Here is an 18,063-nt window from a genome sequence, read left to right as displayed (position 1 = left end):
TGGTTGAGTAATGTGACAGATCTCCAACCTGAAGTCACAGATTCAAAACAATAAAAACAACAACAACAACACCAACAAATACCAAAAGGAAACTCAACATTAGTAAGCGAATAAACAATACTGACGTAGAGTCATACCGACAATACAGTTTCGCATATGAATAATCATTGCAATTGATACAATTATAGTGCGTTACAATTATAAGGAAGTATGAGTTGAACTGTGTCTTTTTTGTTAAGTTTGGTTAAATTATTTTATGTATTAACTGAATTCAACCATACAAAAATACATTTTTTCCGAGTGTCTAAAGCCCTCCCAGTGGGCATTAAACGTTTTACGAACGTTGCCGAAACGTAATATTTAGGTCGCAACGTCTGCAACCATTACCGAACGTTGCCATAACGATGCATACAAATCACAATACCAGGACGTTTTATCATAACGTTTCAGAAACGTTGCAGTCTGATCGTTACATTAGTAGCCAATTCCGAACGTTTCTGCAACGTTGCACGCGAAACGTCGGTCGAACGTTTGAGAAGGATGGTGCAACAACGATGCTTCTAGGTTATTGTGCACTCTTGCAGCGCCTGCAGTTTTCCTGCAGTTTTCTCCCTTGAATTCAGTATCGCCGCTAGGTGGAATGTATTCTTTCTTATATTTGTTTCCATTAATTATTTTGATTCAAGAAACGATTGATAAATAAACAGTACTTTATAAATATACAGTTCCTGCATCGCATCAATGAAAATATGATTTTTTGTAAATTTTAGAAATTCATTTTTTTTAATTTAAAATTTACAGATTTTATTTCAGTTCAGAGTTTGTGTAAAATCCTACGATTTAATAAATAAAAAAAATATGTTAATGCATTTAGCAAAAACAGACAAATTATATATGGTTTAAAGTCAATGATGTAACAGATTGGAAACCACTTAGCAAATATGATTTGTATACAAAATCTTAAATTATTCTCGATGAAATAAACGGCATTGTTTCGTCATCACGGCATTTCGACCTCATCTTTGTTCCTATCAAAACATTTATGGACGCTACACAAGTTATGTAAAAACAGTTTGAGATTTGACTTCAAGATGTAACATATTGGACACGAACTGTTACATCACCATTCATAAAAAATAATGATTGTCTGACTGAAAATTGTATAGGTTTGTGCCTTTTTTAAGTTTTATATCCAAGAAATAATCTTTATTGATAATATTGAAATAAAGGTAAGTAGCCCAAGTTTTTTTTTGGTAGAGTGATGGAAACAGGAACTCATGGGCACTATAAAAGGTATACCTTTTTCGTCCATGTATTTGTCACAAATTTCGTACTAACAGGGTAGAACTTGGCAGTTTTATTATATTTATCAACAAGTTTTATGTTAATCTTATCAAATATGGCCACAACATTTTAAAATACATTCATGAAATTTATATTTCTTCTAATGGTACTGGGGCGTAGTTAATACATTGTTCCGTTCGTTTACAAAACTGCCACAAGGGACCTGAAAGTTTTTCTTATTTGGCTATAGTAGATCCTTATTAACATTATAGGAGTCTTACTTATTGTCCAATTTTCATGAAACTTGGTCAGAATATTTGTTCTAATGATATCTAGGCTAAATTCGAATATGGTTCTGGTTCATTGACAATCAAGGCCATCGTTTTGTTTTCTATTACATTGACACAATACGGACATGACCTTTCCTCCACTGGCTGGCGGATATATCTACCAGTTGTCCAGCATTTCACGAAATAAATTATAAATGGACTAAGCAGTCCACTAATTATTGCAAAGCAGCATACATGCGTTCAATTTGTTGGAGATTGTGTTCTTTCATTCAGACAGATTTGGAAGCATGCAAGATAGGCAATAAAGGTTATCAGGAAAAAGAATGACACATACGGACTTTGATGTAGAAATTCTTCACCGTGGTCTCAGGAAGAGCAACAAAAGAGCCAGGAACAATTATGTAGCATTAAATAAATGCATCAGACTAAATACATGTGGTGGTTTTAACTGTAATTTCAGTTGTTGTGGACACTGTTGAGAAACATATTTCGTTATTGCATATTTGTTTAATCAACTCTTACTTTGAAAAAATTCACAATACGTGCGCGTCTTACCTTGATCATTATTTACCTTATATATTCAGTGAACAAATAACGAACACATTAATGATGTTTTAAAAGAATATGAAATCAAATATTGTTCTTGTATACTTTTGCTAGAAATCATTCCCAACACAAGCGTCTTATGTTATGGCCATTTAAATTATATTTAATGGGCATTTAAAAAAAATTAAACTTGAACTGTTGAAATTATCTTGAAACATAAGTAAATACGTAATGAAGCCCAAAATCTATCAATAAACATGCATTAAAGGGATCTTTTCACGCTTTGGTAAATTGACAAAATTGAAAAAAGTTGTTTCAGATTCGCAAATTTTCGTTTTAGTTATGATATTTGTGAGGAAACAGTAATACTGAACATTTACCATGGTCTAATATAGCCATTATATGCATCTTTTGACGATTTTAAAACCTAAAAATTATAAAGCGTTGCAACGCAAAACGATTGAATAATTTGGATAGTTCTTTTTTTGTCGTTAAATTTTGTGAAACTACGAAGATTGCTTATATACGGTATAAAATACGTCAAGTATGTGTACTCGGCGGAATAGCTCAGTAGGCTAAAGCGTTTTTACTTCAGGACTCTGGCAGGACTCCAGGGGTCACTGGTTCGAAACCTGCTCCGGGCAATGTTCTTTTCCTTTTTTTAATTTTATTCTTGATTTGTTACTGAAGCCTTTACGATCCAATGTTTACATTTATCAATATAAAGCATTTAATGAATGAATTAAAAAATGCCAAAATCTGTGAAAAGGCCCCTTTAAAAGGAATTTGATGAAAGTTAATACTGGGATCAACATGATCCGTTGTTTCATATGCAGTTATAACTGCTGCAAAGCAAACGTTTTTGTGTGCTGATACAGTATAGTTGTCGTTTATTACGTTATACAATATTAATACACTAATAACATTGATCATAAGGTCAATTCCCCTAATAGAAGCATTCGCAAGTGTTAATCAAAAGATCACATGTGTATTCCAGCCAGAAAATGGACTTCACAGCGTCTCAATAAATATTGGGCTTTTCATACAATATATACATATATAAATAGGTTTAAACATAATATAAAAGGAATGTAACATGAAAACATATATTTCAAAAGAAAAGCTTGATACTTATTTCATAATAAATTAATATAGTTGTATCATATTTTCTTAACTGTAGCCAAATATGCAATTGTTATTCAATGCAAATGTGGGACTTTTTGACAGAGGTTGTACATAAGATTGTTACATTCTCTTAGGAAATGATAGTTTTGATTATTGAGGCAATCTATTATTAGTTTACCTGCTGTTTTCAAGCCAACTGTGGTTGGGTCATTTACATCATCTGAAATCATACAAGTACAATCTTATCCATCAACACTAGTAGTTTTGCATGCCAGACTTTTCATGTTTTACAATTAGAGCCAATACTTTCTTCTGGCGAATAAAGTATATAAAACAGTATAAATATAAGGGTAGTGATTTATACAATGTACCTCGGTGTCCAAACTTTAACCCGCAAGACAATTTACAATGACGCAGTAAAGACAATCACAAAATCTAAACACGAGCACATTGTTAACTGATGAGCTCAAGCAGATCACAATAATGACCAACTCTGACCAACTAAACTGACTGATCTCACCATAAAAGATTTAAGAATGTGATCTCAGGTTTAGATTCATAGTAAAAATAAGCTTTACGTGCAAAGATATTTTACTTGTGCAGCATTTCACAAAATAAATTATAAATGAAAATCTAAGCAGTTTACTAATTATTGCAATGCAGCGTACATGCGTTCAATTTTCTTTGAGATTGTGTTCTTTCATTCAGACAGATTTGGAAGCATGCAAGATAGGATAAATGTAATCAGAAACAAGAATGATACTTACGGACTTTGATGAAGAAGTTTTTAGCTGTTGCATCAGGAAGAGCAAGATTAGAGCCAGGAACACTTATGTAGCACTGGAACTGAAGTGGATAACTGGATGTTCTGATCGCATCCTGGTCAGTCATGTTGTACATGATGCTGTCTGTTTTCTCAAACTGGCAACCATTGGCCACAACTTGACCCTCTTCACGTTCATTATTGTTGGGAATGTAGTTGGCCATTCCACTCCCAGTTACGATATTACTCTTTCTCCAGTAGATGAGTCCATTGCTGCGTGTACCAAGATTTGCCTTGCAGGTGAGTTTAACCACCTGACCAATCATAAAGTGAGCCATATTGGTGGCCGTTCCAATGTCGCTTTGGATTTCCATTGGAAATAAAGCTGACTGGTTAAATGCCTTAAAATCCACATCTTTTGGCTGGACTGAAGTTTGATAAAGGTTACTAAAGAAAACATGCATAAAGACATTGAAGTGCAATTTCCCTTGCAGGTGAGTTTAATCACCTAACCAATCATAAAGTGAGCCATATTGGTGGCTACTGTTCCAATGTCGTTGAGAATTTCCATTGGAAATGATGATGATTGGTTGAATGCCCTTAACTCCACATCTTTAGGCTGGACTGAAGTTTGATAAAGGTTACTAAAGAAAACATGCATACAGACATTCAAATGCAATTTCCAGTGGAATGATTATTAGAGTATTGCAAATGTGCATGTTCTGCATTTTTTGCTTATCTATGATATACAGAAAAGTATTATAAGCAATGCTACAATCAGACACAATTGAGGCAGTAAAAGCAATTGTACATTCCAAAAGTCCATTCTCAAGGAATGGCATACACTTGAAATACCTAATCTCTGTGTGATTTCCACAAACAAAATGGAGAAAAAAAACTATCGCATTGACAATCCAAGTCTTACTGGTAAACAAGATGCTTTGTAGACAAGATGACTTGCAGGAAAAAGAACTGGAATATTTGTATGCAAAATAATTTGGGCAAATAGCTGGTTTAAATTGAAGCGTGCTATTGGCAGATTGGCAGAAATATTAACAACTATTTAAGATACACACATCTGTGTTAGTGATATGTCAGCCAATTATTCTACTTTCAGACCATTGCATATGAGATGATGGCCTAATATTTTCTAATATTATTATACCCTAACCGATAGCACTTTTATAAACTCCGCTTATTTAAAAATTATCATGTCTGTGATGGATAACATAATTTTTGATTTGCCCACATTTAAGATTATCATGCTTACCTGCAATTTTTAATCATGTAAGTGACGCCCACTCTGAACTAATTTCAGGGCGTTTTTTAGCCATTTTGGAAAAAGGAGTCTGGTCATATTGGGATTTTTTAATCAATAAAAGTGGCAAAGTTTGTAATTTTTTATACACAAAATTGGAAATGTTTTATCAACAAATACATGTATTGACTCAACAGGTCTTTTTGGCCATTTTTTGAAACAAACCTTATAAATTATAGTTATATATTTGGAACGTTGTTTAAAAAATAAAATTGAGATATATGGTCTAATAATCATAAGTATTAAGTCATTAATTAAAAAAAAACAAGAGATGTGTCTGTCAGAAACACAATGCTCGCTATTGCGCCGCTTTGAAGCCATATATTTGACCTTATTAGTGTTGTTTTTTTCCTTCTTTGGACGGACTCGTTCCCAATGACCTACGGACCCGTAAAATAAACCGGACCTGTCCCAATTTCCGGTTTTTTTTAAATCCTCAATTTAGAATTTTTGAGTGCCATTTGGGACAAATATTTTCTTTTTCCATTGGGAATGGGGCCGGATACCCACCTTGGTTTAAAAAAACAACAACACTGTAAGCACTTTCATGTACATTTGAATGCCGTAATAGGGTTAATTGTTTATTGTGTTGTTTTCTTTATAGTTGATTGTTGATTTAATTTACAATAAAGAGAATTAGAGCAGCAGGATTCATAATGCATATCTTGTATTCAGCAATTTAAAAGGTAAAATAATATAACTAATTACAACACCATCTGTGTTCCGATAGCATGTTGCTGTTTGTTCAAGACTGTGAATAAAAGTTTATGCTGCTTTCCCGTGTCATTTAAAGCTGACGAAAAATAAACAAAGTCATTAAAATACCATTCTTTATTGGTACAATTCACAACTTGATTTTTCCCAATTAAAAGACTTCGCGACTCGTTTTTTCCCAATTTGGTGATTTCACGACGCGAAAAATTCCCAATGGAATGGGTACCGGACCCGTTCCCAATTGGGTGAAAAAAATCACTTCTTAAAGGATGACCTTGATCTTTCACCACTCTAATGTGCAGCTCCATGAGATACACATGCATGCCAAATATCAAGTTGCTATCTTTAATAATGCATAAGTTATTGCAAAACTTTAACCAAGGTCAAAGTTTTGGGACACACACAATGAATGAATGACAGACAGACAGACAGGCCAAAAACAATATACCCCCGATCTTTCGATCCGGAGGCTTGAATTTTTTTTAAATATTGTTTTTTTTTATTAATAATTTCGGTTTGGGATCGGGCCCGTTTGCTTTGAGATCAGGTCCGTTTTACGGCCTTTTTTAAATAGCAGAAACCCCCTGAATTTATATTGGAATTTCATGTGAAAACAAACAAAAAAAGATTTGTGTCAGATGATAAACAAGAGCACCGCCTTGCGGGTGCAGACCGCTCATCTATTTTCTTTTTAAAGGTGAACGGACTCTCATTTTCAATCACAAAGGAGAGAGGGGTGGAGTGAAGAGGGATGTATAGTGTGGGGGTGTGGGGGGGGGGGCGGTATTTCAAACATAAAATAATAAAAATAAATATTTGTGTTTTTTTTACCGTTAAAAAAAAATTGGGGGGAGGGTGAGGTGGGGGGGGGGTACAGTGTGAGGATGTGGTGGTAATTTGTGAGATGATCTTACAAAAAAAAAATTAGGGGGGGGATTCGGGTGGGGAAAGGGTGGGGGGTGGGGGGGATTCTTGGGTGCGATGGTTGGACGGTATTTCAAACATAAAATAATAAAAAAAAATAGTTGTTTTTTAACCGTTAAAAAAAAAAATTTGGGGGGGGGGGTGGGGGGTATAGTGTGAGGGTGTGGTCGTCATTTGTGAGATGATCTTAAAAAAAAAAAAAAATATAGGGGGGGGGGATTCGGGGGGGGGGGGCACGGGGATGGTTTGGGTGGAGTCTTTTGTGGTATGTCAGGTAAGAGTAGTTTTGTCAAAGTATCAATCAAATCTAATCATAAATAAAGAAGTTATGGCATTTTAGCAAATTTTAATAATTTGACCTTGAGAGTGAAGGTCATTCAAAGGTCAAGGTCAAATTCAACTTGCCAGGTACAGAAACATCATGATAGCATGAAAGTATTTGAAGTTTGAAAGCAATAGCCTTGATACTGTAGGAATAAAGTGGACCTAAACACAAAACTTAACCAAATTTTCAATTTTCTAAGTATAAAAAGGGCACATAATTCTGTCAAAATGCCAGTCAGAGTTACATTACTTTGCCTGCATAGTCCCCTTATGATAGTTAGTAAGTGTTGCAAGTATGAAAGCAATAGCTTTGATACTTAAGGAATAAAATGGACCTAAACACAAAACTTAACCAAAATTTTCAATTTTCTAAGTATAAAAAGGGCACATAATTCTGTCAAAATGCACGCCAGAGTTATCTAACTTTGCCAGCCCAGTCCCCTCATGATAGAAAGTAAGTGTACCAAGTTTGAATGCAATAGCCTTGATACTTTCTGAAAAAAGTGGACCTAAACGCAAAACTTAACGAAAATTATCAATTTTCTAAGTATAAAAAGGGCACATAATTCAGTTAAAATGCACGCCAGAGTTAGCTAACTTTGCCTGCCCAGTCCCCTCATGATAGTAAGTAAGTGTATCAAGTTTGAATGCAATAGCATTGATACTTTCTGAGAAAAGTGGACCTAAACGCAAAACTTAACCGGACGCCGACGCCGACGCAGACGCCGACGCCGACGCCAAGGTGATGACAATAGCTCATATTTTTTTTTCAAAAAATAGATGAGCTAAAAATGACGAAATTTTGTGCTTGTCAAAAATAAATGGTTTCACAGTAGTTTAAAACCGATTCCAGACAGACAGACTGACAGACAGACAGACTGACGGTGAACAGTGAGACTGCGATATGCCACTCTATTTGGGGCATATACACACAATTGACCATTCGCCAGCTGTCAATCAAACTCAAGCAATACTCAATCAGATTTCGTTTATTGCGGCCACAGTGTACGACAAACAAAGACTGTCGGAGTAATGGATAAAGCGTTTTATGAAAACACAACTCAGTGGGCGGTGCAATCGCGTATTTGGCGACTGGTCAATTATTTTTAATTTGAAAGTTAATTTCATTTTAGTAACCTTTTAATAGGTATAATATATCTTATATTGAGCTTGCATGGCCATTTATCTGAACAGAATTCACGGGGGAGAGATATCATGTTTAATATATTCAAGGCGTAACGGCTCTCACCAAGTACGTTTCTTTAATCCTCAATGACAGGATCATAGAAGCACCGATAGCTTTGTATGAAAGACCTATTGAAGAACTATACTTGCACTTAAACACTAATGGCTGCTTTTTGTATGATAAAATATCTTTTTAAATTTAAATTTAAAGTTTCAAAGTCATTTGAAAGTGACATAAATTCAATTAATTTGTAAAGCAACTTAGTAAAACAAAAGTTAGTTAGTTACACTAATTACGATAACAATTAAGGACCAATAATGGATTAATAGTTCATGTTATCAATATAATTATAAAAACTAATCATTATCGGTCACATACTTCTTATTTAAAATACTCAAACATATTGAAAATCCACAGATTATAACAAACAAGATGGTCTGCAAAGCCTAAATTAGCATACCTCAGATACAAAGGAACTGACATGTTCTGTCCAGCCCAAGTTTCATGAAGAGTGAACTATAAATGTAACTTTAATAGTGCTAACAAGATTTTAATATAGCCATATAAGGATAAATTGCAAGCTCCCCTTGTGGCCATGTTTTTCAACAGACCAGAACCATTTTTAAAACTCATCCAAGATATCATTAAAACAAATCTGACCAAGTTTCATGAAGATTGGACATTAACTGTGACCATAAGAGTGTAAACAAGTTTTTACCAAAACCATAATTATAAGGAAAAATGTCCTGCCCACTGGCAGCCATGTTTTTTAAAAAACCGGAACCATTTTGGAACTTGACCAAGATATCATTGCGAAAAAAATTCTAACAAAGTTTCATGCAGATCAGACATTAAATGTGGCCTTTACAGTGTTATCAAGGTTTTACGAAAGAAATATATAGCCACATTAGGAAAAATGCCAACCAAATCCATCTTTCTAACTCATCCAGTATATCAAATATTCTGATTAGTTTCATGAAGATTGGACAATAAATGTGACGTTTGGAGTGTTAACAAGTTTTTACTACAGCCATACATGTATTATGAAAAATGCCGCAACCCTGGTGGCCATGTTTTTCAACCAACCAGAACCATTTTTGAACTCATCCAAGATATCATTGGGACTATTCTTCTGACCAAGGTTCATAAAGATAGGACAATAAATGTGGCCTCAAGAGTGTTACCAAGGTTTTAATATAGCCATTTAAGGTAAAATGCCCAGCCCAATGGATGCCATGTTTTTCAACCAACCAGAAACATTATCGAATTCGCCCAAGTTGACATTAGGACAAATCTTCTTACCAAATTTCATGCAGATCGGACAATACATGTAACCTCTAGAGTGTAAACAATGCAAATATTTACGCCGCACGACGCGAAACACACAACAGACAAGGCGATCACAAGGTGAGCTTGTGCTCAGATGAGCTAAAAATGTACTTGAGAACCTCATTATTATCAAAGATGGACCACGTTTGACCAACTCTTTGCCAAACACTTTTTAAATAACTTAAGTGTTCCTCAATATTGAAATTATGACACTTTATTTGAACTTGCATATTCAATAAAATCACTATTTCACACCAATAACTCTGGCCCCCACTTCAGTTATATGCAAGAAAAAATCTATTAGTAATATTGAAATTATTTAACTATCTGTAAACGTGCAATTAGTTCAAAAGCTATAATTATCACTATGACCCCATTACCAAAATGTTGATCTTAAATGGATTGTACAGATTGCACATGATTTAAGTTATTTAGAGGAACAAATATTTCTACATCAGTAAAATTGACTTGAGCTTTGGCCAGACCAATACCAAGTGCAATCCACAGTGCCACTTTAAAAGCATACATCGATCTAAATTTATAGAAAGAAAATCATTTGCGTATTAAGAGTAATACTCTTTAAATTTACCATGAATTCAGCCAACAACCCAACATGAATTTATAAGCAGGATCATAATATAAGGTTTCTAAATTTCAATGAATAAAGTTGCTTAATTTGTTGCAATTGAGTAATTCCGGATTTTCATAATTCCGTCTTGACAGAGTTGTCGTTCGTGCCGGACGGTATACCTACTTCTGGTTTCAATATAAACACTAGAAAAATACTACTGCTGCATCTTTGAATGCCACAATTTTATAAGCAGAGTCAGTACATTTTCTGAAAAAAAAACTAAAGGACTAATATAGTAATTATACAAAAACAGACTGGGAAAGAGCAAATAGCCAGAAGAATTATATTCCAATGTTTTATAGACAGGTTTTTTCAGACCACTTCCCAGACGGTATCATGCCAAACTTTGTCGACCTAAAGAATCTTCAAAATGAGAATTTACCTCAACAAAGAGTTTTACTACAGCATGAACAAATCAGCGTTAATTTCTACAACCCCATCCAGAACTTTAAAACATTGGTTGTCTTAAATCATGATGAATTATAACACAAATTGGGACATACAATTATGATTTCAACAAATAAGCATCTTGTTTGGAACACAGTTTGAATGAAAAATAACGAAATTATAACGATATATATATTTAATAGTGACATATTCTTTTCAGAAGAGTTGACATTTCGTTATAATTTGATTTTTTTTCAAAATGATGTTAATTAATATCATTAATTCACACGCCACCTATGACTTGGAATGAGTATATACCAATGTGCAAGTACCGGTAATTTTTTTGGTCATATTTTCATTCACTTTCGAGATACACTTTGACCGTCAACAATGATGATATTAGTAAAGGAGTGAAATAAAGTGTTGTAAAATATATATCTTATATTGTACTTAAATTAAGCAATTTTCAACAGCCTTGCTGTTTAGCTAGCTGCTTAGCGATGCAGCTAGAGTTTCTGGTTACCACTTAGAAGACCGTGGTTCAATCCCCAGTTGGAGCTCAGGAATTTTAACTTTACTATTATTAACATTCTACATTTGAATCACAATAATGGAGTTTATTTTGCAACAAGATGAACATGAAAGTTATTTTTTAATGTTTTTGAAATTTTGTTTTCTCTTTAGAACATTACATACATACGAGCATTGCATATAGTAATATGTATTTTATATATTAGTTTGGTATTTTATATACAGAGTATTTCATGTGCAGCTTCTTGATGAGTTCATAAATATAATTGTCTACTACCATTACTGTAAAAATCTAATTTGTATTTCAAGAATTGTACAAAAAACTACCTTTTCACATACACATTAAATTAAGTTTGAACATAAGTATGTATAGCATTTATAAATAAAAATGTTGCATGTAAGAAAAGTAATTAGAACATGCTTAATTAATTTATCTAATATGTTATGATTTGTTATATCATTATGGGAGACATAAGTAAATATTTTAACAAACTGACCAGACCCGTAATTGTTCATCTGCTTTAATTGTATTGTGTATACCGGTATGTCAAATCTGTGTTTAATACTATTTACAAATCTATACTGTGTAGGTCTTTTTAATTTCCTCTGACAATAAAATATATACCGTCAATCTCTAGCCACAATGTGTTTACAGGGCTTAACACTAAGGCACGTCCGAAAGACATTCACTGCCTGTACCTAGGTCTGGGCTAGCCAATGTCCCAGGAAAATGCTCGACCGGTCGTGTGTATTTTGGGCGGGATTATGTGTTCTATATATATATATATATCAATAAACTGTGTTTCAAATAAGCTTTTCAAAGATGCAGAAATCTTAATACAGTATGATCAGATGACAATTAAATCCCAGAGTGAAGATGGAGACAAAAAACGGATCGTATCTCGAAATATATTTGGAACCCCCTGATTGCAATCAAAAAGAGGCCGACAATTCAAAAAATCCCCGGCGATTTTCCTGGTAAAATACGTCAGTACCTATTTTTAAACATAATTCCGCTAGATACGGGTTTTGATTGGTTTCCTCGAAGTGACGTGTTTTCTCAATAAAAATAAGTTTTAAACTAAAAGCCGGGATCACCCAGGATCGTCCGGGATCAATGAAGGTATAAAACTCGACATTAACACAAAGTTACTGTAAAATTATTAGTTATTTACCAATTTTAAATAATTTTAATTTGTTTGATCGATTAGAAGTGTTTTGACAATCTTTTTTATGCAATTCAATAAACAAAACTAATATTAATGGTTGATCCCGGCTTTTAGTAGAGAGTTAACCCTGTACAATTGTTACGACTACCTAACACGTTATTTTGCGACACCTAAGATTCACTTACCATTTGTCGTCAGACAGCAACCACGGCAATCTATGTAAAAAAAGGTTTTAACATTTTGTCGTTGTTTAAGTTTGGCTTTACGGGTGGGGATGGGGGTTCCTCGGATAAGAAAAGAAAAGGGAAGGAGGAAAGTAATAGAAAGTATTAGGGGGAGTAAAAAACAAGGAAATTTCTCCCGAAATGGCGTAAAGATTTTCTGCATTTACTAGCCCGAATGGGCTAGTTGAAAAAAAAAGTTAAGTGTTAAGCCCTGGTTTATATAATTAATGTTTATTCCCCCCAGTCTATATATATTGTGTTTGCCCTGTCAGTTTGTTTGTTTGTTTGCGTCAAACTTTAACATTTGCCATAACTTTTGCAATATTGAAGATAGCAACTTGATATTTGGTATGCATGTGTATCTCATAGAGCTGCACATTTTGAGTGGTGAAAGGTCAAGAGAAACCTTCAAGGTCAAAGGTCTAATATAGGGGGGGGGGACATAGTGTTTCACAAACACATCTTGTTGTATTTGTAATACCAAGTATTATTTCCTTACATTTAATATGAATAGGTACTGAATAGTATGCTTTGTCTACTGCTATAATCAATCTCAACAAAAAAATTAACATTCTGTAAAAATAACACTATAAAGAAGCATATAATTTCCCCATTATAACAATACTGTTTTCAAGTCTTATTATACAATACATTACATTATTTAAGGCTGATGGCCATGGTGCTAAATATTTTTCCAAAAATAACTTTTTCAATTTTAAACAAATCTTTATGTTTGGGGTGCAAAGATATTGTTGGTTTATTAAAGGATTGTTATGAATACAAGCAATATTATTATTATATAAGGATTTATTACACAAGCTGACTCTTTAACTAATTTCCAAACAATAAATGGATTTTACGACGTTTTTGCAGACAGTTCTAAAAAATAGGGGATAAAAAGATATTGCTCTTTTGAGAATGTTCACCTTTTACCACGATTAATTTCCTACCACGTGTAATCTATTTCTTATTTGAATTTTTTAGTTATATAGGATCTGGCACGAGTTGTCATATCATACCATATTTTATTAAACGAGTTCTGGAATTTTGTTAGTAAGCGAGCCTTTGGCGACCTTACTAACAAATTTCCTGGACGAGTTTAATAAAATATGGTATGATATGACAACGAGTGTCAGATCTGTTTTATCACATGCTTTTAAATGAGAAAATTAAATAAATATTTATGCAAACATAATGATAAATCTTGAATATTGTTTAAATTTCCTGACGTCATTTGGAATGCCTCGGCTTTTACAAAGCAAAATAACAAAAGGCAATTGGTCAATAAACAAAAACTAAGCCCATGAAAACGCTTAAAAATGTTGTATAACACATGTGTCATATACAAAAATATGTAATGGTTGTATTACATTGGAAACAGGGTATAGCATGTGATAAAATAGTTTAAGAACATTATCTAGACACCTGCTCCTTGTGTTGTGCAGACATCATTTGAACCATATTACTGAATTAAAAAGTAAATCATAAAAGACAATGACTTCTTTTGTTACAATGTTTACAATACTTACAAAAGCTCATATAGACATGCAATAAATGAAACTTCCCCTAGATGTGCAGTTTAAATTTAAAATGTAATATTTCTTCAAATAAAACTACAATACAACAAGGGACAAAATTGTCACAAAATCAGGTTTTCAATGTGAAAAAAATATGATAAAGGGAGACAACTCAAACTGAACTGATTGTTTATAATTAATGCCATATATTTCAAAATAAATCTTATTTAAGTCGTGGTGACCTTGACCTTGGAGATATTGACGTAATTTTTTCGTGCGACACACCGTCCCATGATGGTGAACAAATGTGCCAAATGATTTTAAATCTCACAATAAATGACATAGTTATGGCCCAGACAAGCCCATTAATAGCCATTTTTGACCTTTGAACTCAAAGTGTGACCCTGACCTTGGAGATGTAATTCTTTCGCGCGACACACCGTCTAATGATGGTGAACAAATGTTTCAAATGATTTTAAAATCTCACAATGATCGACAAAGTTATGGCCGGGACAAGCTTGTTCCGCCCGCCCGCCAGCCCGCCCGCCAACAATCGTCAATCTAATAACCAGTTTTTTCCTTCGAAAAACCTCGTTAACAACGATTATCTATTTATAGTTACACAGTATGTATGAAAATTGGAGTACAATAATTCGGAAAACCTGGTTAACAACGATTATCTATTTAAAGTTACACTGTATGTATGAAGATTGGAGAACAATAATTAAAGAGACACTCATTCTTCATATTCATAAAAAAAGGCAAGCAATTTGAGTTTACTGATTAAATCATTAACAGTGAAAGGTCTTAAATATTAACGGACTGAACACAATCATAACATTTAAGCAAGCAGATGAATAATGCACTTGCCAAAAAGATCAACTCTTTTTTTAGGGAACAAAATCTTAATGATCTAGAATAAGTGCTGTATCCCAAGAAGAACTCGGTCAAATAACTTGGTCAGTGGACAATGTCCACTAGACATTAAAAATAAACAAAAGAACACTGAACTATGACCAATCACAACACTTTTACACAGTAATCGAAATAAAATATTTAAACCAGTAAACAGTTCAAAACAGCATAATTTATTAATCGAACAATCAAGAAATTTGCACTAAACTGGTATGAAAATTGCTGTTAAAACTAATATTTTAGGAAAATGATAGTTAAGAGTGACAGTGACAAAAGAATATCCATCAATATTTAAACTAGACACACTGGTTATGAATCAATGAAATACTTTACAGTTCTTCTCAATGAACAGCAGGGAGGGCCTCTTCAGGAGTCAGGACATCAGTGAGCATTTCATGAATTTGGAACCAAAAATAATCTCTAGTGTGTTAACCGTGTAAAATTTTGACAACGGACAAAGCATGTTTAACAATGGGCAAAATGTCATCACAAAAGCTAACAGTCAACACATTGTGTTAGTGTTAGCTAAGAAGAACATTTAGGTTCATGTAGAGGCTTCATTTTGAAAAATGTGGGACCCCTAGCATTGAACTCAAATTTGACTAAAGGAAGAGTGCCACATTGAAAATGTATACATATATGCTTTAAAGGATGTTTTTCCTTCAAACTGCTACCAATTTTGTACATCAACGTATCATAACATCCACAAAATCAATCAAAATACAAAGCGATTTTAACACTAAAATAAACATTATTTTCAAAAATCTGAATCATGTTTATTCCACGTATTTCGGCGGAAAATTATATAACTAGTGAATAATATCGACATTGACGAGGGCAAGTTACGCTTAAATAGTAAAAAAAGTTTACATATCTAGAAATATCAAAACTCTAACACATGTCATTTCATCACCATGGGGGAGGCCATTTTTAAATCAATAAAATAGAAAGAAACATGCTAAAAACTCACTCATCGCCTAATTGACATTCCAAACGGTTGACGATAACAAATGCATTGGATTGTAATCTTTCCGTTGATGTTTGCAAACTGCACGATCAGACCTCATAAACACTCAAAAGAATAACTATGTAAGAAGCATTTCACCAATGTTTACAATTGTTGTCGAATCACACGACATATATTATTGCGCATAAAATAGTACGCTTACAGACTGATAGAAAGATCGATACGTAACTCTGTTCAATACATCACGGTATACTATTCTATAGATAATATATAATAATACATCGCTTTAACAATCTAAAAGTAGAAATAATTCTTTTAAACGGAGTTTTTAATAACGAAAGTGAAAACAACGGAAGTTGGATGGATAGTCTCTGAGATGCACTTCGGCTCCAGAAAAACAATACAAATAAACTAAAAAAGAGGTGTGGGGGACAATTTTCAGCTGGATAATATTTGTAATAAGGTAAGTGATGATATCTCTACGTGGTCATTTCTATTATTTAGTGCGATCTCTTGCTGATTAATGTTAAAAGTTGTTTTACTAGTTGCCACCCAACTGTCAAAATAAGTATTGTGTTTTCTCAGGTATGTGTATACACATACCCGTTTTTCTCACCACTGCACGTGGTTTCGACCGATTTGTTTTGCACGTTTTTCTACGGATCACAGCGATGGCCACGCTTTCAAAATGGGTAGAAGGAATAGAAATATAAAATCAATCGTTTGCCAATTTCTTTTTATTCCTTTACAATTTGAAATGTCGTCTGCAATCTATTTCAATTTGAGATGGTTTAAAATTTGCAATTTGGTTGAGAGGTAAATAACACAATTGTTAAGCCTTTGAAATAGAATTGTGACTCTTATTATCCACCATACCTGGATTTTTAAAAAGTAGTTACGTTTTAGTTATTTTTAGAACTTTGTTTAGGATATTTATCCAAAAAAGGCAGTTGAATAAAAACTCATTTGTTGTTTTATGACAATAATTTTCTGTGAAATGTTGCTAACTTGACCTTGTATATGTATATAGCTTTGTATTTATTCCACTTAAGGTAGTGCATATCCTTCCTAACTTTAGATTGAGATTTTGTAAATTAGTGTAAAAATATATTGGTTTTAAACCAAAATATGAATAAAGCACACAAATATTGACTGTCAAAAATGTGTTTATGTTATTCTATCCGTCTTTAGCTTTAAAATGATATATAGTTTGACCATATTGTACCACATTCAATGAAGAAAAACCAAAGCGAAGTTTTAATGAATTTTATCCCCCCCATGAACCTTAAGCTAGGTGCATATGTGTATGAATTAACAGAGCACTGTGAACAGGGTTTTTATTCAACATACTAGTATTAGTAAATAGGCTGTTTCACTATAATAATACAATCAAAAGTGTACACATTTAATCTTCTGAAAAGAAACTTGTTGACTAAACAGGGGTTTTTATTTGATAAAAGCAAAATACTTTGTCAAGTGCATACTCACAAAGAGGGTATTGTTCTAAGTCTATATATGTTTCTGACATCACTTAGTTAGGGTTGAACACTTCTCACTATCAACAGACCAGCTGTCAATAATTTTCCTTGTTAAGAAGAACACTAATGGTTTTGAAGCAGCGGTTAAAGTGTGCTGACATGACTAAGTATTAAAATCTTCCTGCTGCAGTACGTAGATGGTGTATATGTAGAGGATGAATATTAAATTCTTACAATTGTAATGTTATCATAGCAAATTCAACTAAAAGCTTCTATATATTTTACAATTTTGGTGTTTTAAACTTCAAATTGGCATTGATAAGTCAATGTTAACTTCATAATGTAGTATCCCTGTTTTATGCAAAGTTACTATTGATGAAAATATTAAAATAAGTACATGTAATGTCCATGTCAGTCAGCAAATTAGAATTTTATCAAATA

At 33.3% G+C, this 18,063-nt stretch overlaps 1 protein-coding gene across 1 annotated transcript in view; it reads right to left on the bottom strand.

Annotated features, from left to right (window-relative positions):
* Positions 1-3,989: 3,989 nt before the first annotated feature.
* LOC127836001 (uncharacterized) overlaps positions 3,990-18,063 on the bottom strand; it is a 40,603-nt gene continuing 26,529 nt past the window's right edge. The window contains exon 3 of the mRNA XM_052362418.1: positions 3,990-4,435. Coding sequence (XP_052218378.1) covers positions 3,990-4,435 — 446 coding nt within the window. The remainder of the gene's footprint in view (positions 4,436-18,063) is intronic.

The sequence above is a fragment of the Dreissena polymorpha genome, chromosome 6 (assembly GCF_020536995.1).
Source record: "Dreissena polymorpha isolate Duluth1 chromosome 6, UMN_Dpol_1.0, whole genome shotgun sequence".
In the NCBI taxonomy this organism is placed as follows: domain Eukaryota; kingdom Metazoa; phylum Mollusca; class Bivalvia; order Myida; family Dreissenidae; genus Dreissena; species Dreissena polymorpha.
The sequence above is the reverse complement of the archived record's forward strand: the minus strand, read 5'-3'. Positions and strand labels throughout refer to the sequence as shown.